The sequence below is a fragment of the Buteo buteo genome, chromosome 13 (assembly GCF_964188355.1).
Source record: "Buteo buteo chromosome 13, bButBut1.hap1.1, whole genome shotgun sequence".
Lineage (NCBI taxonomy): Eukaryota > Metazoa > Chordata > Aves > Accipitriformes > Accipitridae > Buteo > Buteo buteo.
Genome location: NC_134183.1, coordinates 12,416,500 through 12,442,747, shown reverse-complemented (window position 1 = coordinate 12,442,747; position 26,248 = coordinate 12,416,500). Strand labels below are relative to the sequence as shown.

Here is a 26,248-nt window from a genome sequence, read left to right as displayed (position 1 = left end):
ACAAAATTGTACAATCTACAAAAAAGACTTCACAGGCAGCCACAACTTCCATAAATTCCATAGAGTCCTAGAAACAGACTTCAGTAAGTTTCTTTTCCATATCCTTATATGCTATCATGTTCTAGCCTTTGAGCATTTTTTAGTAGAGTAACTAAACAGTTACTACCTTATTCAAGGAAACTTCAAAAACAAAGACACCCCTGAAACCTCACCATCCAGTTTCTACTCCTGCTTCTTGGACTCTTCTCCAAGGTCCTTCGAATCCTCACCCAAAGCTTGTGCTTACTGATGTATGCTTCATAATCTGTTGATAAGGGATTAGACTCCTGTTGGAAATAACTATTATAAGAACAAAGCTGCTTTAAGAGAAGAGGGATGCTCTAAAGCTCTTCACACCTTAAGGACTGAGCAATGATAAGAGAACAAATATCACTCTACATACTTTTCCACCATGCTTCATGAGTCTGAAGACAGCAGGCAGAACATCTCAAAAGCCTGAGCTCTCTCGTAACACTGATCAGCCCTTTAATGCAATACAAATGCACAAAGCATAACCACCAGCATTAATTTCTGAGTTCGCTTTCTCCGAACAGTAGCTTATTGTTCTCTTTCAAAAGTGAATCCAGCCAAGTGTGATGTGTTTAAGTTGCATTTAGATTTATCTAAGAAAAAACATTTCAAGTACAACATAGCAAGGGAAATGTTACCTCAAGTTAAATGCAACTTTGTTCACTCTCTTACAAAGGAAGTTTTGAATTGTAAACTCTGTGAAAGGCCATACTGAAGTGGAACATAACATTCAACCTTGTTATGCAACTACTGCTACTCATCTTTATTTTTCATCATTTCAGCAGTGTACTGCCAAACATATTATTTAATAAAACCTATACTGTTCTTAAATTCAAATATCAGTACTGTTCTCTTGACTATGCCAAATTTTCTTAAGAAACATGCAGTCCCAGCATACCAAATGCCCTGGACTTGTTCACAGAAAAGTCAATTTGAGATCACAAAATCCCAAGGGATCAGAACACCTTTGAACTTCCTGACCAGTATTTTGACCAGATCTCCTCAAATCATTATTTGCTATATAATAAAGCTTTTTTTCTTCTTTCAGTTAAAGGAAATTAAGAATACAGTATCTAAAATTTCATCATTCAACTTCATGTAAATAATGCTTGAGGTCCTGCAATCTTTGCACTTCCCTAATAGACTTACTAGAAGGTAGACAGATTTTCTGATACTAACATCATGTTCCTTCATTCTTGCCATGTGCAAGTTTCTACATAAAATTTAAGTTTTCAGATTTTAAACTTTTCAGAATTAGGGGACATCAAATGAAACTAACGCCTGATGAAATAGAGTTGTTTTTTTACCCAGCATGTAATTTAATCTGTCAAACTTCGTACTGCAGGAAGCTCTGAAGCCTAAAAGTTTACAGAGGTTCAAAAAAAACACAAGCAGAAATTCCATGATAGGGGAGAAAAACACAACTACCCAAGATATCAAAAAACAAAGACATCACTTCAGACTCAGCATGTTCCTAAATCATACTTTTCTTGATGATTAAAGAGCAACTTCTGAAGAAGTATGCTCCCATTGCATTTTTGCCCTTATATTCACCCATATGCATCTGCTATTCAATATTGGGGGAACTTGTATACCAAGCTAGACTGATGCAGTATAGCTGTTCTTCTGACTGTTGTAGTACCTCAATTCAGAGACACCACGATTTTCAGTTTTTAGTTCAGTGTTATCAAAGGCACAATGACCTACTGCAAGCCACCAAACAGGAATGACTGAAAAAAAACCCACCCCAGCAATGACACCCCACCCCCACCCCTCCCCCCAAAAAAGCCAACAACAAAAAAAACCACATTAAATGGCAACAGAATAACCCAACACTAACAAAGAAGCTGGTCTTCTTGGTCCACAGAGTACCTCAAACCCTGATGATTCAGATTTTGTGTGCAGTCTCCAAAATCTGTCAACTAATGCTTTTTTATATTCTAATTCGAAAAAATACAGCATGATTCAATTGTACCACTTATAAACAATATACAAAGCTCTCCCTAAATATCGTTAGGGAGGCAGCCTCCAAACTTTAGATAAGATGTTGCTAAGACACATCTAAATACCAAAAATTAAGAACTTAAATCTGAAATTGATAACACTACTGTCTTGATTGCAGAACAACCCACCAAATTGCCTCCAGCATGTTACTTGCTTAGCAAGCAGCTCCCCAAGCCAACAAAGACTCCACTGTCAGAGAATGCACTAAAAAAAAAATCATTGCATTTCTGGCCAGCTGAAATGCTCTACTTTCATGCTCAACAACAAAGCAGTTTGCTGTAACATTCCAAAAGAAAGTCATGGTCACTAGTTATGGGATGTTAAAGAACACAAAACCAAAAAAGCTCCCTAGCATCTTACTGGTCCTACCGCATTCAGAAGAACAGGTTCAAAAGTTACATCAATTAAATTGCTACGATAGCTGGTATATTAAGCAGTCCTCAACAATACAGTTTAATTCATATGACTACGTTATTGGGAAAGTGGAGTTTTTAAATCTAAACAAAGAAGATATCAGAACCCCTAAAGCATGGGAATTTTTACATGACTAAACACATACTTAGCTCAAAATAAAGTAACCACTGCAGAAGTTGTTGTCAGATGTCAGTGATGTTAAAAAGCTAGGGCCACAAGGATCCATACACCTTGAAAATAATCTGAGCTTTATTTCATTTTAAAATAGGTCAACCAACACTTATAGCAAAGTCTAGGTTGAAAACTGCTATTATATTTTGCTGGAAGTCCCTCTAAAAACTGATGACCTGCATAAGCATTCGTATCTCTTTTCCACACCTCGCTGTAATCTAACTTCTACAGGTATCAGTATTTACCCGTCATTCTTATCTTACAACGCAAGATACTACCTTCATCCTATTTTTTAGTTATCTTGAGTTTCCTCTCACCAGCCAGTTCCATACTATTCAATGGTTATCTTTCTCAAACTTGTCAGCAAATTTGGTATTAAAAAAACACACGTAAGTATTATACTCAATCCCTTTTCATCCAAGTCTCCATCTAGCACTTCAAAGTCATCTCACCTACTTCTGTTCAGACACAAAGAAGAAAGCTCTTCATCTTGCTCCTTTTTGAAATCTGCCATTTTGACCTTTCCAAACAGGATCACATGTTCCAGAAGTCAGCACGGTTCAAGGTCACAAGAACTGAAGAAAAGGGGAGGGAACCACATAAGAACGAGCTCAGAAGGCTTTCGGGAAGAAACAGCCAAAGCCGCCATAAATGGCAGTAAGGATCAGTTTGTAACTGGAAAAATTTAACAAGTAGTTCAGAAAACAGTAACAAAAAATACTGGACTCGTGAGACTGACAAGAGAAGTTTTGAAGAAGTGTTGAAGAAATGTACAGCTCTTGAAAAAAACCCAAACATAAAATGGCAGAGAAAATAAGAGAGATGTCCCTCACTGACAAAGAATAGAAAATTATTCAGACCATTATCAACTGAGTATGTAAAAGGAAAAAGAAGACTTGAGTGTTAGGAAATGGTTTTTAAGCAGTGTATCTTACACTAATTTCTCAAAAGGAAAAGCTAGAAAACATTATCACTTGAACAAAGCTCTGCAGAACAGACTATAAGGCTGTATAACAATATCATGACCTTTGATTAGTAAGAGAAATTCTGTCTAGCCCACAGCTTTGTAGGTTCCACAAATCAAAATCACAGACTGGTCAATCTTAACCTGTCAGATGGTTCACAAACATCTTCCCTGCTAGACATCTCATTTTATTCTAATAGCACTACACAATTCTATTGATCTTCCATTGTACTCTAACTTAAGGACTGAGATAATTCACAGAGCATAAACTACCTAGCAAATCAGTGAAGAGAGTTAAATAAACCTCTACTAACATACCAGTCTGTTCAGGACATGTAAAGACAACCATCACCTATTGACAACTAATGTTTTCAGACCCTCAACTTTCATAATCACTCACTTCAGGAGACTGGAAATCACCTACCTTCATCATAAGAGGGGGGAAAACTCACACTCTCTGATCCCGCAGTTTAATGAAAGACTACTTAGATCTCAAAAATGTGTACAATTCAAGACAAAGCTCTAGTAAAACTTTGCTTTCTATTGCTTTCTCATTTGAGGAATACAGAACTCTGTTTTTAAATGAAGCCAACTAAGAGGCAAAAGCTCCACAAAACTCGGGTATAGCATCCCACATTTCTTGTGTAACTACACAACTGCATGTTAAAGGAATTTCAACACATCATAACAACACCTGCCGAGCCACTGCTTACATGCAAGTGAAAAGCCATTCTACTTTAAAACAATCTCAAGATAAATTTGCTGTATTAGTTTCTAGTTCAAAGCTGCTCTATACACCCCCACAAACAAAATTCTCCTCTGAAAATTAAAAAAGAAGAAAGGGAGAAAAAAAAAAAGAGTGAGGAGACCTATGAGAGGTACAGACTACCACACACTCTTCTCCCTTCAAGGACACTACTGTTGTTGCTTCAGGGGGCAGAGGGAAGTTACAAACATCCCTGAGCATTGCCAAGGTCACAACATTCTGAGTTTTCAAAGTTGCTCTGCATTTCTGCCACAAAACAGCGAGAGTGTTAGGAACAAGAATTACCTTATTCTTGCCTGCACTCATGTGACAAAGGGGAAAAAAGTAAAGGCATGTTATGCATGTAGCACAGTAACTTGTAGTGCTGCTCTTAAGAGACACTGTTCAACACGCATCTAAGATCAGTGCTCCCAGAAAACACTGAGGATTGTACACAGCTGTCCTTAACATTATTCAAAATATACCTGTGAAGTACTAACCTAAATTCACTTACCACTGGAAGGACTGGGGGATTTAGCAGTAGCCTCTTCTTGTGGCTGCATCTGCTCTTCTTGCTCCAGATTCCTTGTCATAACAGTATCCTCCGTATTCTTTGGCACCTGATTCTCCTGCTGAGTCACCAGCATGCCAACCCCACTCTCTTGAAGTGGTGGCTGATTCCTTATTATCATTATCTGTCCTAATTCTGAATCACCTGGATGTTTTTTGGCACACAGCGCCACTTCCGATGGAATGTCACTCTTTAACTTAGGAAACAAATTGTTGTGCTGTTCCAGTAAGTCCCCTACAGAAGGCTTAGATAAAACTTTATTGAGTTTTGGCACGTTTTCTGAAGCAGCCTTAAAGGTCAGTTTATCCATGCTCTTTGCCTCTCCAGTGCCAAAAGTACAACCTTTTGAAGTTTCTTTTCCCCGGCTTTCTGGTTCAATCTTTTCTAATTCTTGGGCCTGATCAGACAGATTTTTGCTATTTTTACAAGAACCATCAGAAAATTCCACTTCCATATCTTCATGACACTGTACTTCCCTTCCAAGAATAAACCTCTGAGAAAGCGTTATATTAACAAGGGAGTCATCTTCATTTATTTGCTTCTCTCTTACTTGCAGCTTTTCTTCTTGTTCTTCACACTGAGTCTCAGGAACTGCCTCAGGTTCAGAAGTCTCTTCCAATGGATAATCCTCAGACTGTGCTTCTCTACCTTGAGTGTAGGACAAAATCTCAGGCAGACCAGACTTATCTGCAGCAGCCTGACTTCCAGAAATACATTCTATCTCCCGATGAGCTGTAGGGGCTAATGACCTATCTCCTGCTACATCTGCACTAACTAACTGCATTACAGGCCTTCCTGCAGTCTGTAAATCCTCCTTTTTTTCTTCTTCACAGTTTTCAGAAAGGGCTTGATCACCTGCATCCAGCCTCAGTTTTATGTTGTCATTCTCCTCAGAACAGAGTCTCAAGTCTGAAGCCTTGCATTCAGAAATCATCTCTACCTGTGTGGTTTCACCATCTTGGCCCATGTTTAGAGAGCCTGAACTGACCTCTGTATTTGTGGGCTGGCTACATTCACTTGCAGAAAGCATCAGCTTACAGGACTCAGAAGGCTGTGACACAGAGTCACCTGTAGACATCTTTGACAAAGCATTTATGGATCCAGAGACATTTCCTGGTAAGTATAAATGGGTTAAAGCAGCAGCTTTTTCTTCTCCTTCATGCTTCTCCTCTGGGCTCTGAGTTGGAACAAAAATATCCTAAAATTAAAAAAGTGGGACATGGAGCATCAGGGCATGCCAAGTAGGACCATTTGTTATTCCTAGAACACTACACTGGAATACGGAGCAGAGCAAGCTCAGCACAAAACTACAGGTTAAAAAAAAAACACAACAAAACACACACAAAACATTCCCCCCCCCATTTATGAGTCAAAATTGGCCTGTTCTTGCTGAGAAAAATTATCACCACCCATTACTTTTTAGTACCTCTGTGGCAAAGTCAAACACGATCCTCGGTACACCTCTCACTACCAAATCATGAAGTACGGGTCAAGTATGGCAAATTAGTAGCTATTTTTAGTCAACCAACCAAGGGTTCTGGAAAGATTCTCTGGAGAAATCTAATATATTAGCATGAAAGCCACTTTCAGCTAAGGAGAAGCGCTGCTTTGACTACTGAAGTCTCTAGTACAACCTTTATTTTCTGCCTTCAGTTGATGAAATTTGTAATATTAAGCTATATTAAATCTCTTTGAATAATAACTTCCAGAGATCAAAAAGCACAAAGGAAACAACAGATAATAAGAATAAGCAACTTGAAAAACGCAGTAAATTAGTTCTAGCCTTGTAGGAGAATACAAATGCTTTATTACAAAATAGCTTCACTTTCTCCATGACAAGTGATCCTAAGGTCTACCCTGACAAAAGTCAAATTTATGACACAGTTTGAGATGCAGGACGCCCAGTTCAGCACCAGAAAGCAGCAGCCTTTCAAAGAGAGAAAAAAAAACAAAACAAAACAAAAAAGGTTTCTAGCATAGATTAAAAGACAACAAATTCTATGTTCAGTAAGTCACTATGCCCTCTTAAACTGTTCCACATTTTCTCTGCAGGATAAATTGCCACACAGTATGATCAATATGTAACTGTGCCTGGTGGGAACAGGGAAGCTCATGAGAACCAGCTTAGTAGGGAAACTCAACACAGAAGCATAGAGGCTGACTCAAACACACATTTTCTGCAACAGCCATATAAAAGCCTCAGCAAAGATATCTACATGAACCCTTACATGAGAGAACTCTGGTTGTGATGGTATAGGCAAAGACCCAGGAAAGAAGGTTGGGGCACTCTGGGACACTGGAGTTGAAGCCTGTGGCAGGACAAGAGGTCCTGGTGGGATACATGGGATGGCCATCTCCGCTAGCATATCTTCTCTCTGCTTCTGCATCAGCTCTCTTCGTTCTGCAGGGACAGATAGATCTTTCTGTTCATCTGGTTTGAAAGAGCAGAAAATACATAATCAGCAAATTCTTGTGTTGTACCCAAAGTTTCCAACATTCTGTTGCAAGACTCATCTTCCGTGGCATATGCAACTTTCTCACACTTTAATGGGTGAATCTAAAGTCTCTCCAGCTGAATTCTTTGGGGGGGGGGGGGGGGGGGGCTGCGAAGAAATTAACACAAGCATCCGTATCCTTGAATTTAAGGGGGAGAGAAAGTGTTTTATTAAGAATTCATATAACTATTTTGCTACAGGTCTAGAACTTGCTACAATTAGAAAAAGGTATCCAAAATTTATAAAAAGCATTTCTCTGAGGGTTTTTTTTTTGTTTTGTTGGGGTTTTTTCCCCCTTTTGCTATCTTTATTAAAATGCAACCAAATTCAGACCCTGGCTAACAAAATATCTATTCTAAAAGTATTTCAAATTCTGTGACAGGAATGTCACAAAAAGGAATGATGATTTTGTATCATACTAGAAGTCTGTGTGGATGAGTATCTTATCCCTGATGGTGAATGGGTGCTTAGAGAAAATATTTAAGAACCAAGGTATCATATATACAACAATCCCTCTTTTGGCATGGCATTCTAGAATACACACATATAATATAGGAAAGCTTTTTAAAATATTGTGCAAGTCATCTAAGTTAAGGTAAAATAACTGTTATGATGCAGTTCTCCTCTGCCCTCTCTATTACCCTAAAAGTATATATACTTAATACAAATATCTGCCTGTAGCAAGAATGGCTTGTCCCTAAGAAAGGAAGACAATTGTAAGCAGCAATCTGTATCCCATATGAAGTATTCCCCATCTTTCAAGTAAAGGGGAGCTAACTGACAGTACTAATTTTATTATGATAGCTATGCAGGAAATAGCAACAGCACATCAACATCTGAGTCACAAATACAGACTTCCCTTCATCTATCTCTTTCAGTGTTCTCAATCCTGCTTCATTCTTTAAATATAATTTCAGCAGGTTTTGAAAAGGCTGCATGGTCAGACTAAACCACAGAGCACCTAAACATGACCACAAACCAGTATGCAGAAAATTTTACCTTTTGCTTGCTCCTGTTCAGTAGGACTGCTGGGGACAAGAGCACTGGATTCAAAGGCAACAGGAGGAGGAATAACTAGGCCTGAAGAGACACTGCAGACCAAGAAAAGTGAACATGGAAAAGATGATCATACATCACTAGAAAACGAATTAACTTCTCCCCAAATGTAGCTCCAGCTTGTCACAATAGGAGTCTTCTCATAAAAGGAGAGTGTCAGGTGTTCACTTGCAAGAGACTTGAGAAATGGCTATTGACGACATGGGCATCATTAGTTCATTTCATTGCAAAATAAACCCATGCTCCTCTCATAGTGCAAAATTAAAACATTGATTGCTTAAAATCAAGCACAAGTCCTTGAATAAATAAGAGAGTAGTGAAAATGCACTACTGCAATTAAGCTATTGCAATAGTTTGGGGATTTTTTGCTTACATGGAGTGACTCTCCTGTACAAGGGATCCCTGTCCAGAGAGCTGCAGGAGTTGCAGACTGCGGGCAGGGGTGCACGCCAGAGAACTTCGCTCTTCCACCCTGGTTATTGGACAGCCACTCCCTGCAGCGGTTTTGAACAAAAGGAAGTAAGATTAGAAATCTGGCCAATAACCAAGTTGATCAGAAAATTCTGAGGAATGATATTCACACTACTGCACAGTCACTTCTCAGGTAGGCAAGGACAAGCTGATTTTCACACAGAGCTAGAGAAGGACTGCACATGAAAGTTCAGTATGTGAAATGTAAGCATAATACAGTTAAGATTAAAAAGATAAAGTTCATACCTATAGATATAGAATAGATTTTTAATCAGACCAGACTGTACAAGTCTTCCTACTTGGCAATTTTAAAAGAAAAACCCCCAATGGCTGCAATATCAGCTCATTTGATCCAGCGCTAGAATGCAAATACAGGCAAGGTTCTTACAAGAAAAGACACTTTGCCTTGACTGACTCAGTGCAAGTAGGAGGTTGTTATTGAACCTTCTGGATACAGAGAGTTCATGCACAAGATCATACTGGTATAGACACAGTTGTGCACAAATTAAAACTAAATAAAAAGCATTAAGTGAGACTTCATTTAGCTCATGCTTTATAAACTGTGACAAAATTGCCTTTCAAAACTTTATTTTCTAGGCCCTTCACTATTAAGATTGTTAAGAGCCTTTCTACTTTATTAGCCTTTCAGTTGTGGATACCAAAACCAGACATAGACATCCTCCTAGCAAGACATGCAGCAATGACCTCTCTCCTGATCCTATTTCCTGTAATCTCTTCTCTTACAGGGAAGGAAGATTAACCTAGATGACAAATAAGGTTGACCAAAATTGTGGTACGAAGATTTTGATTGCAGGATCCTGTCCTATCCCAAACAGGAAGGCCAATTCAGAGGAGTAAGGTGGAATGTTTTGCCAAAGTTACCCAGCATAAGTAATACTACAATATTTGCCTACACTACTTATCCACACTTTAGATTGCGTCACTACAAAGGGTGAGCATTATTGCTGCTTGTTTCAGAAGAGGATAAAAGGGGTATTTTTGTTTTGTTCTTCAAGGGGCACAGAATGAAAGGAAATTAAATGTATTTAACAAGCCAGTGCAACTGTTCTAACACAGTGACATTTAGACATTGCTCCACAGTACAATGAAAGAGGCTGTGGCCTTTCATTTCCAAAGCGTTCTCAATTTTAGCAGATATTACGTGAAAAATACTCATGACACTCTGCACCCTAAAACACTACATGCTTAAAAGGATCAAGTAGGGATGATGATTATCATGATCTCTGGGATGGACACTTTGGCCCTGCTGGCCTATTGTTACCTGTTGCATTATTCTCAGGAAACATCTCTTCCTGAGTTGACACGGTATCAGACTCCTCGTGGCCAGAATCAAGGGATTGCTCAGTTTTAGTGGGGTCACAGACAGGCATTTGTTTCCTAGTATGATCTTCTGCTTCCTGCAGAGTTCTAGAAAAGCAAGACACAGTCACTGACCTGAGAAATTTGAAGTATGAAGTAATACTGCAACACCATAAAGAAAATTTATCAGCACAGATGAAAGGTATTCACTTGTGTATACCAGAGAAAAAAATAAAAAATCCTGATAAAATGATATATTCATGCTTGACAAGTCACATTTTCAGAATTGTTTAAGTTTTCTACCAATCTAAGTAATGCTTAAGTGGAATGCAGATTGTTCTACTGAATTCTATTCAATGTGGATTCTAGGAATTTTGTTCCATCTCCTTTTTAATATTATTTTGTGGCAGAATATGACAATACAAGATGAGCTAAATATTATTCTATCCAGCATAAAAGATATATAGAGAGTTTTCAACAAACTGAAGTTTCACATCTAAATAATTAAAACTATAAAGCTTACAATAACAAATACTCAAAAGCATCCTGGAATAGCCACCACTTTGCCTCTTTGGCCTGAGGCCAAAGTCCGTATTGCAGTGAATAAGTTATCTTGAAATAACTTCTGACTTAAACTGAATTATTACTTTTAATATATCCCAGTCATTTAAGAAAGTTATTAGTGTATCTTATTATCCAGTGCACTGTCCCTTAAAAATAAACCTATTGATATCTTTGTGTGTAAAAGTCTGACACCACATCTTTTCTCAGCTAGGAACAGTGAAAGCACTTCATCACCACTGCTACAAAAATGTTTCATCAGTACTTCATCTTTCCCTTCACTTTTCTCTTTTGCCTGGAAGCCTGAACTCTCCTACACCTAAAAAACCTAGTAAAAAAGACACAAGTCAACTTCCATAACGTCAGCAAAAGATCTACAAAGAACATGGTCTGGTTTACCTTTCAGACTTCTCTGACTGGCCTTCCAAAGCAGTACGTGCTTCTGTGCTGGAGACAGTTTCCGTGCTGTCCCCATGCAGCTCTAGCAAGAGAGAGGAAAAAAAAAAAAATTTGTTATGCAGTCACCTGGAATAATGTACAAAGAGAAGAAAGTGTAGTTCTGCAAATTACACAAATATCAAGACAAGCTTTGTATGAAAAAAAAGTAATCTTGAACTATCAATGATAACAACAACAACAGACAGGATGAGGTTTTTACCAGGGAGGGAATTCAGTATCAGATTGTCTGAATATTCTGGAAACAAATTAGGAAAGAGAGGTGCAAGAATCCACGACAGCACTTGGACAGCTACAAGAAAACAAATGAACTAGTCCAAAGGAAAGAGAAGGCAAAATTCTTTTCAACTGCCAATGAGCTTTGAACTCATTTTTGAAAACTACCAATACTGTATTTCCTGTCAAAGAAGCATAAAATCTGTAACTTAAAAGAAACCAGAGAGAATTGACAGAGCAAGAAATGGACATGTAAGATCACTTTCACATACCATCTTTAGTATCATTCTTCACAAGTCTGGAAGAAGGGACAGCAGCTCCAGGATGAAACTGATGCCTAACATCTCCTTCATTGGGCACGAAGTCACTCTCAAAGTCCTGGCTCTGTGAGAGCTCTAGAGCTCCAAAATGCGGCTGTGACATGCCTGTATCTAACATCAAACTTCCATAACTAGTATATATATATATTAAAAAAAAAAATCAAAGCCATCTATCACTTTACAAGGGTAAAAGATACACCCTCTAAAAAGAAAAATATTTAGGCTATTGCTGAAACTCTGAATAAACTAACAGACTCCGATCTCTGCTGCGCTAATTAAAAATACCGTAACAGAACACGGACAGTGGCCATTAACTCAGAAACCAGTGTTAATCAGCAAGGTCTTATATAATGCCATTCGGTACTGCAGCAGATTTGGATTCTGTGATGAGAAAACAATCCTGATAATACATAGCCTGTGCCTGAAAGTCCCTTGATGACAACAACCATTATGCCAGGAGTTCTTTGCCATGAAAAGGCTTGATCTCCTAATGGTCACGATGCATCCATGGCTCTTCCAAGCCATTTCCTGTCTCCAAGATCCTTGTTAACAATGATATGAAGTCACCCTTACCCACCCCACTCCCCCACAAAACAACAAAGCATACAGATCCACTTCTGGAAAAAGACACCAAACTCCAACCCGTTATCACCGCAACTATCCCTGGTAAGACAAGCAAGGCAGCTGAACTGAAAAATTACGCAGATGGCTGACAGATTCACAGCCCCAAGAAGAGACCCGAAATGGAGAAGTTACCTTCTACACACGGCAAAGTAGCAGAGTCCTCAACACCACCTTCACCTCCTTCTCCTGCCTTTCCCAGGGCACTGCAACAGAAAGACTTGCTCACATCGCGCCGGGGTTCCTGCAGGCTGCCTTTTTACAGCCGACTTGCGTTCCAAGGGGTTGCTTCGCAGCTGCAGCACCCGGCCAGGCGCTTCCAAGCCCTCCGAACCGCGCCCCCCGGGCCGGGCCGGGCTCCAGCGCCCGCGGCGCTAAACCGGGCCTGGCGCGGCCGCAGCCAGCACCGAGCCCGCGTTTTAAGCCCGTCCTCGGCGCGACCGCGGCTCTACCAGGCGAGAGGGGCCCAGGAGGCGGCGGCCAAGAGCCGGCGCGCCTCGGCCTGGCAGGGGAGGCTCCCGCGGCCCCGGCCCACGCACCTGCTCTCCCCGCCGGGCGGTGGCACCTCCTCAGCGGCGCGGCCCCGCGGGCCGGCGGCGTCCGGACGGGCAGGGCTCTCCATCGGCTCTGCAAGCACAGCGCCGTTAGGGCGGCTGCGGCCCCCCGGGCGCGCCGCTGCCCCGCGCCCGGCTCTTACCTGCGGGTCGCTCCCGGGCCGCCCGGCTGCCGGCAGGACCGCAGACGATCTCCTGCAAGACAGACGCACGGGCCGCGTCAGGGCAGGGCAGGGCCGGGCCGGGCCGGGCCGCGCCGCCCCCGCGCCGGGCGCTCACCAGCACGGGGCTCGGGCTCTGCCGGGCCGGCAGCCGGCGGGCCAGCACGCCGAGGCAGGCCTGCTCTGCGTCCTCCACCGCGCCCGCGCTCTCGGGCTGCGAGTCCTCCACGATCAGGCGGGGCGTGTCCCGCTGCGAGAAGCCGGGGTCCAGCTGGCTGCTGCCGCTACCGCCGCGCTCCATGCGGGACAGCCGCGGGAGGCTGGACGCCCGGCGGAGCACCGGCCGCGGCCCTACGCCGCCCGCCCGCCACACCGCGCCGCGCTTCCCGCGGCCGCCATCTTGTAGCGCGCCGATTGGCGGCGCGCGACCCGCCCCGCCCCGCGCCGCCGGCGCCGTTACCAGGGAGACGCCGCCCCGGGCGCCGCCTGGCGGGTCCCGGCGCGCTCGGCGGGGCGGGGCCGGGGCCCGGTGGCGGGGAGCGAGCGGTGCGCCGGGGGCGCCGCCCACGCAGCGGTAACGGCGGCGGGTCTGGCGCTGCCCCGTCCCCCGCTCCCTTCAGCGAAGGCAGACGCCCGCTCGGCCTCTCCGTGAGGAGCCGGGGAGAGGCAGCAGCGCCGTGCCCCGCCCCCCGCCCCGTCCCGGCCGGCACCGGGAGCCTCGGGGCGTGGGGCCGCGGCCGGGCTCGCTCGAGGGCGAATACAGCGACTTCCCGACCGGCGCAGCAGGCAGGCCGGGGGGTTCCCGACCGGCGCCAGGCGTACAGAACGGCACCGGCACCGACCGCCGCTTGTCCCGCGCAGTCAGTCGTGCGTGGGAATTCCTAGGTATCATAGGAAAGTGGAATCTGATCCACTTCCCTGTGTTTATATTAATAAGCGGCAGCCACTGAGGAAGCCTTGGGCACAAACGGTGACAGTATTGTCGTGTTTCAGCATTAAACTTTTTGCCTAAAACCTAGTTAGTTTGAATAGACTAACTCACATCCGATTTTGCAAGTTCTCTTTTTTACTTCTGCACCTCTCTGTATTTTAGAGATGAGAATTCTATATATTTTATTCAAAAACCTGTTGTAGAACCAAAAACGCAAGAGAGTGAAAAAACGTACCTGGCCTGGGAGAAACTGTTGTTACGCAAAGTTATAGACAAAAGATTGTACATAGTGAAATGCTGTAAATACGAGTTTGTGTTAACAAATTTTGTGTGTAATGTGAAATCCAAGTTTGCACATGCATGTTAAGAACATTAAACAGGCTATAAATATTTACAACTCCTACACAGGAAGGACGCTTTAGTGGTTGGTTGTTCAGCTCCCAGAAGATGCTCCTTTAGCACATATTAAGTTGTATTATTGAAAAGTTCTTCTGGTATACTAATTTCAAAAATACAACTTCAAATATTGTCTGAAATTTGCCCCAATGCCAAAGAACACCACAAGGCCTATGATCACTAAATCCTTCTTTTGAAAGATGAAGTTGTTCATAGGCTTTTGCTAGCCATCTGGAGAAGCCAGATTTCATGTTCACAAAATATTTTATCCCAGGGAACTGAAAAGGAGACTGGGATCCTGATGGGACAGTTGGCAGTCTATGATCCTCAAGCATCTCGGTGGTTTTAGAAGGGGCTCTTGCAGTTTGTTCAATTCCCTTCAAGCAGAATTCTGCTTCCATTGGAATGAAAGCAGTTTAAATGGTCTTCCTTTATGATTACTCTCAAAACTAAATAAAATATAAAATTCCTTTTTTAGCAAAATAGAAAGTAAAGCTGCCTTCTAAGCACAAGTAGAGCATGAGCCCTCATTTTTTTAAGCAAGTTTATGGTACTCCACTACTGATCCTTGCTGGACTTACTAGTGGGTTTCCAAGCTGGCTACTGTCTTCCCCTTTAGCGTACAAGAATAAGCTCCTTTTCTTATTGACAGAAAATTAAACAACTATATTCTTCCTCATATCTTCTTTTACACTTCTATCCTGCCAGCACCTCTTCTTTATTAGCTTCTCCTGGAGAATACCTGCTCTTCATTAGAGCGTTTGAAATGGCTACCTAAGCCAAGTTCTTCGTCTGAAGGTGTTTCTACAATAGATACAGTCAAAAACTAACTGGGGGGGGGAAAGACAAAATTATTGTGTTTATAACACAAGAAGTACATGCAAGTGAGCAGACGTTGGCCATGCATGATGTATCTTTGAGAAGAAAGTAAGAGAGCAGAAAGACAAAGAATGGATTTTGAGGAGCAGACATCGATGAACAGATAACTGGCAAGTTAAGACCTTGTGGCACAAAAAGAATTACAAAGAGATGGCAGTTTCTTTACTGAAGGCACAAGTGCAAACTATGTTAATGCAAAGAAAGGATGAGAAATGTAATAGGAGGTGATTTAACTCAGGTATAACAAGAAAACAGAGGAAAGGAAACAAGGAAATTGGAACTATATCAGCTTTCTTAAAGGATCAGTATAAAAGGATGGCAGAAGCATACAAGGACAAAAATTTAAAAGGCCAGAGATATCAAGGGCAACAAGAAAATGATCTATAGACATACTAGTAGGAAAACAACAACCCTAAGAATTGTTGGTCTGCTCTTCTGAGGGACCACTACTGGGTCAAGAAGTGTCACACTGATGTCAAGAAGGCAGAAGCATTTACTGATCTTCTCTAAAATGGTTAACAGAAAACGGCAGCTAGCTCAGTTAAACAATAATGACACAGGACAAGATTTCAGCCTTGAAAAAAGGCTGAAACGGGTTAAAAAGTGCTTATCAAAGCCAGATGTTTTAAAAACTGTTAAGTCTAGACTTCTTTCCCAAAAATGTTGTCTTAGAAGTGTTAACAGTTACCTTTCAAAACTCATGGAGGATAATGAGGAGACTAGAAGTGGCAAATGTGCCAGTCACTCTCAAAATTCCCTTCAAATCCTTGAAAACTTTGTTAATAAATCATCAAACAAATTAGCAGTTTCTATCTAGAAGATAACAAGGAGAAAAGTTAGCAGCCAACATAGATCTGTAAAGACAAGGCACGCAACATCGATCTGATTTCTTGTCAGAGCAACAGGCCTTACGGACAGAAGAAAAGTGGCAGAGTAACAACTTTGGGAAGACTTTTAGCAGTATCTGTATGCGGTTCTCATAAGCAAACAAGGGAAGCATAGCTGCGATGAAATTTTAGTAAGAAAAGTAAAAAACCTGTTGAATATCCATCTCCAGAAAGTAATCATCACTGATTCTATGTCAAAACAAGTATGTTTGAGTGAGGGTCCAAGTGTCAATGTGCTATTCCTATTCTGTTCACTGTTTTCTTTAATCACCTTGGTCACAAAATAAGGAGTACACTTATTAAACCCTGTGTTGGGTTTCTGTGGCAAGGTTTCGGTAGCAGGGGGATTACAGGGGTGGCTTCAGTGAGAAGCTGCTGGAAGCTTCCCCTGTGTCCGACAGAGCCAATACCAGCTGGCTCCAAGATGACCCACTGCTGGCCAAGGCCAAGCCCATCAGCAATAGTAGCAGTGCCTCTGTGATAACATATTTAAGAAGGGAAAAAAAGTTGCAGTGGGCACAGAAGCGGCAGCCAGAGAGAGGGGTGAGAACATGTAAGAGAAACAACCCTGCAGACACCAAGGTCAGTGCAGAAGGAGGGGGAGGAGATGCTCCAGGCGCCAGAGCAGAGATTCCCCTGCAGCCCGTGGGGAAGACCACGGTGAGGCAGGCTGTCCCCCTGCAGCCCATGGAGGTCCATGGTGGAGCAGATATCCACCTGCAGCCCGTGGAGGACCCCACGCCGGAACAGGTGGGTGCCTGAAGGAGGCTGTGACCCCGTGGGAAGCCCGCGCTGGAGTAGGCTCCTGGCAGGACCTGCAGATCTGTGGAGAGAGGAGCCCACGGAGCAGGTTTTCTGGCAGGACTTGTGACCCCACCGGGGAACCACGCTGGAGCAGTGTGCTCCTGAAGGACTGCACGCTGTGGAAGAGACCCATGCTGGAGCAGTTCGTGAAAAACTGCAGCCCATGAGAAGAACCCGTGCTGGAGAAGGTTGTGGAGAATTGTCTCCCGTGGGAGGGACCCCACGCCAGAGCAGGGGAAGAGTGTGATGAGTCCTCCCCCTGAGGAGGATGAAGCGGCAGAGACAACGTGTGATGAGCTGACCGTAACCCCCATTCCCTGTCCCTGCTGTGCCGCTGCTGGGGAGGGGTAGGTAGAGAATCCGGGAGTGAAGCTGTGCCCAGGAAGAAAGGAGGGGTGGAAGGAAGGTGTTCTGAGATTTGGATTTATTTCTCATTACCCTACTCTGGTTGATTGGCAATAAATTGAGTTAATTTTCCCCAAGTAGAGTCTGTTTTGCCCGTGACAGTAATTGGTTGAGTGATCTCTCCCTGTCCTTATCTTGACCCATGAGCCCTTTGTTATATTTTCTCTCCCCTGCCCAGCTGAGACAGGGGGAGTGATAGAATGGCTTTGGTGGGCACCTGGCATCCACCCAGGGTTAACCCACCACAAAACCACAAGCAATCTGGAACTGAGAGGGACTGTAAATAGTAGAAGAAAAATTTTGAAAAATGGTCTGAAAAATGGACAAGCTACAATGCAGGTAAGAACAATATTCTACAAAAGGAAAGAATTGACTGCACAAACTCAGGATGGGGCTGCTAGGCTATACGGCATTACTGTAAAATAAAGCAATCAGGGGTCACAGTGCCTGACAAACTAATCCTGAGTCAGTGTCATGCTGCTGTCACAGAAAAAAGTGCAAACAGCAAGCATTATACTTATGTATGGTATGCATATATGTTAGATGTGTGAAATAATTCTTGCATTCTACAATGGCAAGGCCTAAGCTAAGTGCTACGTCTGGCAAGAAGATAGCAAAGAAATTGGCTATCGTAACAGTCTTCAAACAGAAAAAAGTTGATGGCAAATAATGTGTTTTTCATATTCACAGTTTAGAGGACAACTGCAAATTCATTTACATGAACTGCAAATAGGTTTAATTGAAAGTAATACAAAACAGAAATCAGCAAAAATATTTTAAAAGTAAGGCTAATGAAGCTCTGAAGATTATGCAGTCTCTAACATTAAGACTTTTTTTTTTTTTTAAGTAGTAACAAACAGGTATAGTTGATCTTGGTCTGAAACAGGAAGTTGGACTAGATGATCTCCAGGATTCCCTTCCAGTCCCATTTTTCTGCAATTCACTACTTCTGCATGAACCTGGGTAGGACAAAATTGAGAGCTCAGTCCAGGTAGTCAAATTAGTAAATGCCAAATCTGCGTGTGAATTTTAAAGCTGACTGCACATTTTTGGTGTTAAATTTGTCATCTCATTTTTTTCCATCTTTTTCTATGCTACGAAAAAAGCAGCCTGCTTTCTTTATAATATACAAATTTTTGATCTAAATATACTCCCTCAGTCTGCAGACTGCCTTTTTTCCTAAGTCTCACCATAAATTACAAATAGGGTGTGGCCGCCTTTATCTAAGAGGATAAAAGCGTAAACTTAATCTTTGCTTCCTTTCCCTTCAAAGAAAACACATCCAGCACCAGACTTTCAATGAATGAAGATATGGAGGCTGTCTGATTTTTCATATTTGGAGTATTTTTTCTGAATTTGTTGTATCTTACAGAATTTGCAATGGACAGTTGAAGCTATAGTTTATTTTGTTCTGAATACTCCTTTCCAACATAGTCTACTAATTAGGATGGGAAACTGAGAAACAGGACTCCTAGTACTCATTCTCATTTCTCCCACTGTGAATCCATTTCTCTGTGTCCCAGTGCAGTCCCAGGCCCCATCTTTGAAAAAGGATAGTACTCGTATGAAAAGCACCAAATTCCAGATCCTGATTTCATGGGGAATGAGATGCCTAAACCAAGATACCTAACAAAGTAGCTAAACTCACTAAAGGAGCAAGGATGCTACTTGTCTTTGAAGATCTATGTTTAAGGATTGTACTGTAGTATTACAAGTGTTATTATTTACACGGGAGACACATCTAGCAACTACCTGGCCAATTTCTGCGTGCATCATCCTCTGCTCTACTCATTTGGGAGTAAATACTGCATAGTATTCACCATTCTCGGCGCCCACGAGTCCAGCGGCCAGTAAGAACGCCTGGCAGGCTACCGACTGAAGGTCACCAGGAGCCACGTGCTTCGCACAACGGCACGCGAGAGCTGTCCCTGCGTGGGCCCGCAGCTGACCCGGGGCAGCGGCAGCGCAACGCGGCCGCCCGCGCCTCCCAAGCTCTCCTGCTCGCGGCGAGCCAGAGAGCCCGCATCCATCCTCACGGCGGCGGGACGCGTTCGAACACCTCGGCCGCCCCCGGCAGCCCGCCCGGCCGCCTGCGGCCTGCCTCGCCGGGCCGCCCCGAGCACAGCGCGTCGCGCCCGCGCCGTGACCGGGCCGTGCTCCCGCCCCGCGACGCGCGGCCGCAGACCCGCTCCGCCCCGCCGGTGAGGCGGCCAGGCCGCCGCGCCACACACCACCACCACCCCCCCCGACCCGACCCGCCCCGAGCCGCCGGCCGACCCGCCGCCGGAGCTGCCCGGCCGGGACCCGCGCGGCGCCCGCGGCCCGCAGCGGCGAGGCCGGGCCGAGGGGTTGGCCGGGCCCCGCGCCGCCCCAGCGTCCCCAGGGCCCCGCCGCGGGGGGAGGCCCGCCGCGGGAGATGCCCTGCGGGCCAGACGGAGCTGCCCCGGCCGCTTCCCGTGTCGGTCTCCGCCCGGCGGAGCACAACGGGCGAAGCGGCCGCGGGCGGGGGGAGGCGACGGCGCCGCCCCGGCCCGGCCCGGCCCGCTTTACCTGGTCTCAGCCGGGAGCCGGCGAGCAGGGCCGCCACCGCCGCTTCGGGCGGAGGCACAGGCGCCCGAGCCGCACCGCCGCGCCCGGCCGGGCCCGCCCCGCTGACATCAGGCGGGCGGCAACGGGCCGGACCCCGCCCGCCGTCCGCGCCGCCCCTGGGGCTCCGGGGCTGCCGCGCCCGGGCCGGGGGCCGCGGGACAGCGGCGGAGAGGGCATCCGCGGCGGCTCCGAGGCGGAGCGGGAGCCGGGCAGAGCCCCGGGGCAGGCCGGCGGGCGGAGGCCCGGCTGGCCCCGGATCCCGCGGGGAGGGAGGCCTCCCCCCCACGCCCCCGAGGACCGGGGGCCCGGCCCGCACCCCGACCCGTGGCGGGCAGCGTCCCTCGCCCACGAGCCCCAGCAGTGCGGCGGCCCCGACAGGGCACTCCGCTCTGCATCTGCGTTCCCTGCTGGGCGGCAAGAGAAGGAAGGGCCGAACTGCATTTCTCTCACTAGGCTGCCAGAGCTGTCAGAGCCCAAGCAGGACTAGGTGGTGGACACGCTCACAGGCGTGGACCACGTCAGTACCTGTATGGACCTTGTGCTCTCTTCCAAGGCTCTGGAGGGCACTCTGAGGCACAGCAGCATCCTCTGTCATTGCCTGGCATGTGACCAAAGGCCTTGACTCTGTCTCCACAATGTGTTGCTGTGGGGTTCCTGTGAGCTGTTACAGTTCTTGCCTTCCTCCAGGACCGTGTCACAGAGCTGGTACCAACATGTTCATTGAAAATTATTAGCTTGGCTTTTGTTTTTAACATAGTATTCTCATTCACCGAGTGATGGTTCATTTGTGACGCTGTAACGTGTTTGTATTCCTTTACAGCTCTCTGTTTTTAAATAAATACCACTTTCTTAGATGAGGTTTGGCTGCGAAAAGATTGGGAACTCTTGTTCTAGTGTATAACTCCAGAAAAAAGATGGCTAATGTAAACCAAAAACTCTTAAAACATTTTAGAGCTGCTGCACTGTAAACATGTATTTAAGCACTTTGCTAGTTCAGTTGTGTCTTCGAAGGCTAGTTTCTTTAGGATAATTGAATTTGGGCATGTAACTTGCAAGTTACTGACATCCTTTTCTAAAGATGTTTGATTCAGGAGACACTAGTAAACTGTTGAATTATTGGCTTAAAGAGCAGTGGATATTACAGTGTCAGAGAAGACCATCCCCTAGCATAATTTCATTAGATGAGCATAAGGGACACAAAGGGCAAGGATTAATCCTCAAAATTAATTTTTTCCCAGTTTGACATGTAAAACCAGCACGCTTAGAAAGAAAAAGCTCATGGACTTTGGAAGCAAGGTCAGGCTACTGAGGAAGACTACAGAGATGCTCTTCGCCACTGTAGGGAGAAAATTTGTAGGGCCAAAGCTCAATTGCAGTTGAAGCTGGTCAGTACTGTGGTAGATAACAAAAAAGGCTTTTTAAAGTATGCTAACAGTGAAAGGAGGACAAAGAAAACATTGGTCCATTACTTGATGAGGTTGCTCACCTCACAAATAGAGATGAAGATAAAGCAGAGACATCTAATGCCTTCTTCACCTCTGTCTTTAACAGCAATGATGGGCCCAGGGATGCCCTGAGCACTGGGTTGGAGAACTGTCGCTGGGGGAGTGATAAGTTCCCAGTTGACCTGGAACTTGTATGGGACTTGCTGCTGCAACTGAATGCACTTAAGTCTATGGGGCCTGATGTGATTCATCCCAGGATACTGAAAGAGTTTGCCCGTGTTATTACAAGACCTTTCTCAGTTATCAACGGTCTTGGGAATCTGAAGAGGTCCCAGTCGACTGGAAGCTAGGAAATGTTACTCCAATTTGCAGATTTGCAAAAAGGGCAAGAAAGAAGACCCTGGTAATTACAGGCCTGTCAGTCTCACTTTGGTGCCTGGTAAAATTATGGAGAAGATTATTCTGGGAGTTACTGAAAATCACTTGAAAGACAATGCAGTCATTGGGCAAAGCCAACATGGGGTCATGAAGGGAAAGGCATGCCTTACTAACTTAATATCCTTTTATGACAAGGTTACCTGCCTAGTGAATGCAGGGAATGCAGTGGATATGTTTGGGGTTTTTATTTTAGCAAAGCTTTTGATACTGTCTCTCACAGTATCCTTCTGGACAAAATGTCCAGCATACAGCTAGACCCACCTTAAGTACTATGTTCAGCTTTGAGGCCCCCAGCATAAGAAAGACATGGACCTGCTTGTGTGGGTCCAGAGGAGGGCCACGAAGAAGATGAGGGGGCTGGAGCACCTCCCCTGTGAAAACAGGCTGAGAGAGTTGGGGTTGTTTAGCATGGAGAAGAGAAGGCTCCGGGGAGACCTTATAGCAGACTTCCAGGACCTAAAGGGAGCCTACAGGAAAGATGGGGAGGGACTGATTACCAGGGAGTGTAGTGCTAGATATGGGGGTTAACAGTTTTAAACTGAAAGAGGGTAGATTTAGATTAGATATTAGGAAGAAATTCTTTACTGTGAGGGTGGTGAAACACTGGAACTGGTTGCCCGGAGAGGCTGTGGATGCCCCATCCCTGGAAGTGTTCAAGGCCACGTTGGATGGGGCTTTAAGCAACCTGGTCTCGTGGAAGGTGTCCCTGCCCATGGCAAGGGAGTTGGAACTAGGTGATCTTTAAGGTCCCTTCCAACCCAAACCATTCTACGATTCTATGATTCTATGATCTGGCTGGTGGCCAGTCACTAGTGGTGTTCCCCAGGGCTCAGTTTTAGGGCCAGTTCTCTCAGATCTTTTTATCAATGACTTGGACACAGGACCTGAGTGCACACCAAGTTTGCTGACAATACTAAATTAGGAGGAACCGTTGATTTCCTTGAGGGTAGAGAGGCCTTACATAGAGGTCTTGATAGAATGGAGTGCTGGGCAATCACCAACTGTATGAAATTTAAGAAGGACAAATGCTGGATTCTGCACCTGGGATGGTGTAATCCTGGATGTATGTATAGACTGTGGGACAAGAGGCTGGAATGCAGCCCTGCAGAAAGGGATCTGGGGGTTTTGGTTGATGGTAAGCTCAATATGAGTCAACAACATGCCCTGATGGCCCAAAGGGCCAACTGTGTCCTGGGGTGCATTAGGTGCAGTGTAGCTGACTGGTCGAAAGGAGTGGTTGTTCCACTATGCTCAGCATTAGTGCAGCCTCACCTTGAGTACTGTGTACAGATTTGGGCTCCACAATCTAAGGAGGATATAAAAACATTAGAATGTGTCCGAACGTGGGCAACAAAGATGGCAAAAGGATTAGAGGGCATGACTTATGTGGAGTGGCTGAGGATACTCAGTTTGTTCAGCTTAGGAGACTGAGGGGTGACCTCGTTGTCCACAACTTCCTCATGATGGGGAGGGGAGAGGGAGGTGCTGGTCTCTCTGGTGTCTGGTGACAGGATGTGAGGGAATGGCTTAAAGCTCCATCCGGAGAAGTTCAGACTGGATATTAGGAAGAACTTCTGCACTGAGAGGGTGGTCAAGCACTGGAACAAGCTCCCTAGGGAACTGGTCATGGCCCCAAGCCTGCCTGTGTTCAAGAAGCGTTTGGACAATGCTCTTAGATACACAGTTTAACTTTTAGTTTGCCTTGTGTGGAGTCAAGAGTGGGACTCGACGATCCTTGTGGGTCCCTTCCAAGTCAGGATATTCCATGATTCTCATTTCTTGCCTACTTTTGCTCATGGCTAGTTTATATGTTTGTTCTCATGCCATCGCTCTCCTTCAGCATACATTGTTCTTTTTTTGTCCTTGCTATTTTTCCTGATATATTTATAGGTGCAATCTATAGTCTTTATAATCTAGTCTTTATTTTGGTGAGATGAACTATTCGGTCCCTTTACTCTACCCTGTAAAACAGTTTCTCCTTAGCACCTTTCTTAGTACTTTGCACCTCACTTTCTCCTCTCTCACCTTAGCGGCCCTTCTCTACACTCTTCAGGTCTGAATTCCTTCAACGTGTGTGACCAGAACTGTATGCAGTATTCTAGATGAGATGAGCACTGCCTGCTGACATTAGCACTTTCTGATCTCCGGTGGAAATACCTCATCTGATTCATCCTGGAACTGACAAACTGTGGCTTTTTCATGGTTCCATCATGCTGTAAAGTCAGTTGGCTTTTGAGCAACTAAAATACGTAGGGCTTCAACCTCTTCAATCACTTTGAGGTGATTAGTGCCTAACTGGTAACAGAAATTCTTATTCTCAGCCACCAAATACATAGCCTTACTCTCTGCAATATTAAATTTCATCCTGTTTTCATTTTTGCATTCCTCAAGGTCATTCAGTTCTTGCTGTAGAGCATTCTCCTTTTCTTCCATAATGGTAATATTTTTGCCCATATTCTTATCACACAACAGCTATAACCCAAAGTAAAAAAAAAAAACAAACAAAAACCAGCAAAAGCATATCACTTGTACTTAGGATAAAAAGTCCAAAGTGAAGTAACAAAGCTTTGGGGAGTGAAAAGCCACTTCTGCAGCCTGCTACATCTTACTAAAACTGCCCAGTCTTCATTAAGTTTTTGCTTTGTACTGTTGAGTGAGACACTGTAACTTAGCCTGGTAAGAACACTTTTCCCTGAAGCAGAAACACCTTTGGAAAATTGTCTGTATTATTTCTGTATCCCTTCGAACCTAATCTCAACAGTCTCTCTGTTTCAAAATAAATACTTGTTTGATCTTGCTAGTTTAAGTAATGCTCTGATGAAGTTACTGGAATAATTTCTAGCAGGCACAAACTAACCAGAACTTTGACCGTTAGCTTTAACATGGATGGAGTGAAAAGAGAATGAATGGGTATCTGCAAAGGTTGTAATTCCTGTTTTGAAGAAAGCATGAGAGACAGCCAGGCCAAGAAAGGGAATCAGTAGCAGAATGTAGAAAAGGAAAGCAAAAAAACCAGGTATAATAGTTTTTGAAGACTTTTTAAACCTTACAAGCACATCACATTTATTTATCAGGTACCTCACTTCATTTTTTGTAGGCATGATAACAAGGAAATTCAGATAGGTTCTATAGCCATTAGATCTCTACCTGACAAAGATAAAGATGCCACATATACAGTATGTTTTTATTGGACTTCAGAAGGCTTAGGGATTTACCCAGTATCCACCTGGACCATGTGGGCATTGTCCACCTCTCATTCACAGACCCAGTAACGTTAAATAGTTCCCAGAATACAGTGGCCCCTAGAGGTGTCCTGCCGACATCGGTGTGCATTTCTTTGAGAAGGATAAATTCTGGATACTGAGAAAACACTTCCTAAAGCTCCACTAAGCTGACCCAAGAGTAACATATGGACAGCTGACACTATGTTTCAATCAAATGTTAAAGTAAGACAGTTTTAAATAATAGTGTACAGATGGACACATGACTGCAGGATTTAGAGACATTACTGTGAGCTGTGCTGTGGGATAGATGCATTTAAACAATGAACTTGCTTGTGTTACCTTTTGAGACAGGAAAGTGGAGGTCTTGGTTTCTCTTGATGTACTTGTGATATCACAAACTGCTTAAACAGCAGACCCGAGGACTGCTTCCTTAGGTCACAGTGATGCCAAATCCTGCAGGACAGACAAGCCTCTAATCAGTCCCAGAGGGTAAGTGAAAGAGCATTTTTGTACTTACTGTGTTCTCAAACCCTATTTCTAATATCTACATACACCTCTTTGTCAAACTTTTAGTCAGATATTTCTATATTCATTTTAAAGTTGGTTTACTTAGTCTTTAATTGCTGTTGAATTTCAGTGCAAACATACAAGATTTGTCATTTGTTTGATTACTTAACCAGTGTTCAGAGACTGTGTGCTCCAGGAGTAGTAGAACACTGAAAGGTATACAGTGGGACCAGCATCAACCGTGAATGACAATGCAATTTATTGCTCTCCTGTAACCTTCGGGCAAAGGCTCTTACCATTAATGCAATGCATCTATATTCTTAATTTGTGAAAGACTGACCACAAAGAAATGTTCACCATACGAATGCAACAAAAGAAAGGACAGATATTTAATCATGCGAGCCTTACGTGGCTAAGATTGCCACAGCAAATTAATGTCCTTCTTAAGCATACATTTTACTTACTGACTTGCATATCACTTGCTTTGAATACTCCTAACATATTCAGTAACATAAAATGCACATGTAATAATTCAATTTAGCTATTTCACTCTAAGCCAGGATCACATAGTTCC

General features: G+C 44.2%; 1 protein-coding gene across 8 annotated transcripts in view; it reads right to left on the bottom strand.

Moving 5' to 3' along the window:
* Positions 1–20,374, bottom strand: part of TP53BP1 (tumor protein p53 binding protein 1) — a 38,298-nt gene extending 17,924 nt beyond the window's left edge. The window contains exons 1-11 of one of the 8 annotated variants that reach the window (XR_012652711.1): positions 13,288–13,754; positions 13,152–13,203; positions 12,994–13,081; positions 12,590–12,660; positions 11,786–11,944; positions 11,241–11,322; positions 10,243–10,388; positions 8,863–8,983; positions 8,433–8,524; positions 7,167–7,369; positions 4,882–6,136 (exon numbers count right to left, since the gene is read on the bottom strand). Coding sequence is in view for 5 of the 8 variants with exons in the window: in XM_075044797.1 (XP_074900898.1) it covers positions 4,882–6,136; positions 7,167–7,369; positions 8,433–8,524; positions 8,863–8,983; positions 10,243–10,388; positions 11,241–11,322; positions 11,786–11,944; positions 12,590–12,660; positions 12,994–13,081; positions 13,152–13,203; positions 13,288–13,470 (2,452 nt within the window). In the remaining 3 variants the exon portion in view is untranslated. Of the gene's footprint in view, positions 1–212; positions 232–3,110; positions 3,234–4,881; positions 6,137–7,166; positions 7,370–8,432; positions 8,525–8,862; positions 8,984–10,242; positions 10,389–11,240; positions 11,323–11,785; positions 11,945–12,589; positions 12,661–12,993; positions 13,082–13,151; positions 13,204–13,287; positions 13,755–20,021 lie in introns of those variants that run through there. The other 7 variants (XM_075044798.1, XM_075044796.1, XM_075044797.1 and 4 more) reach the window with 7 other exon arrangements.
* Positions 20,375–26,248: the final 5,874 nt, after the last annotated feature.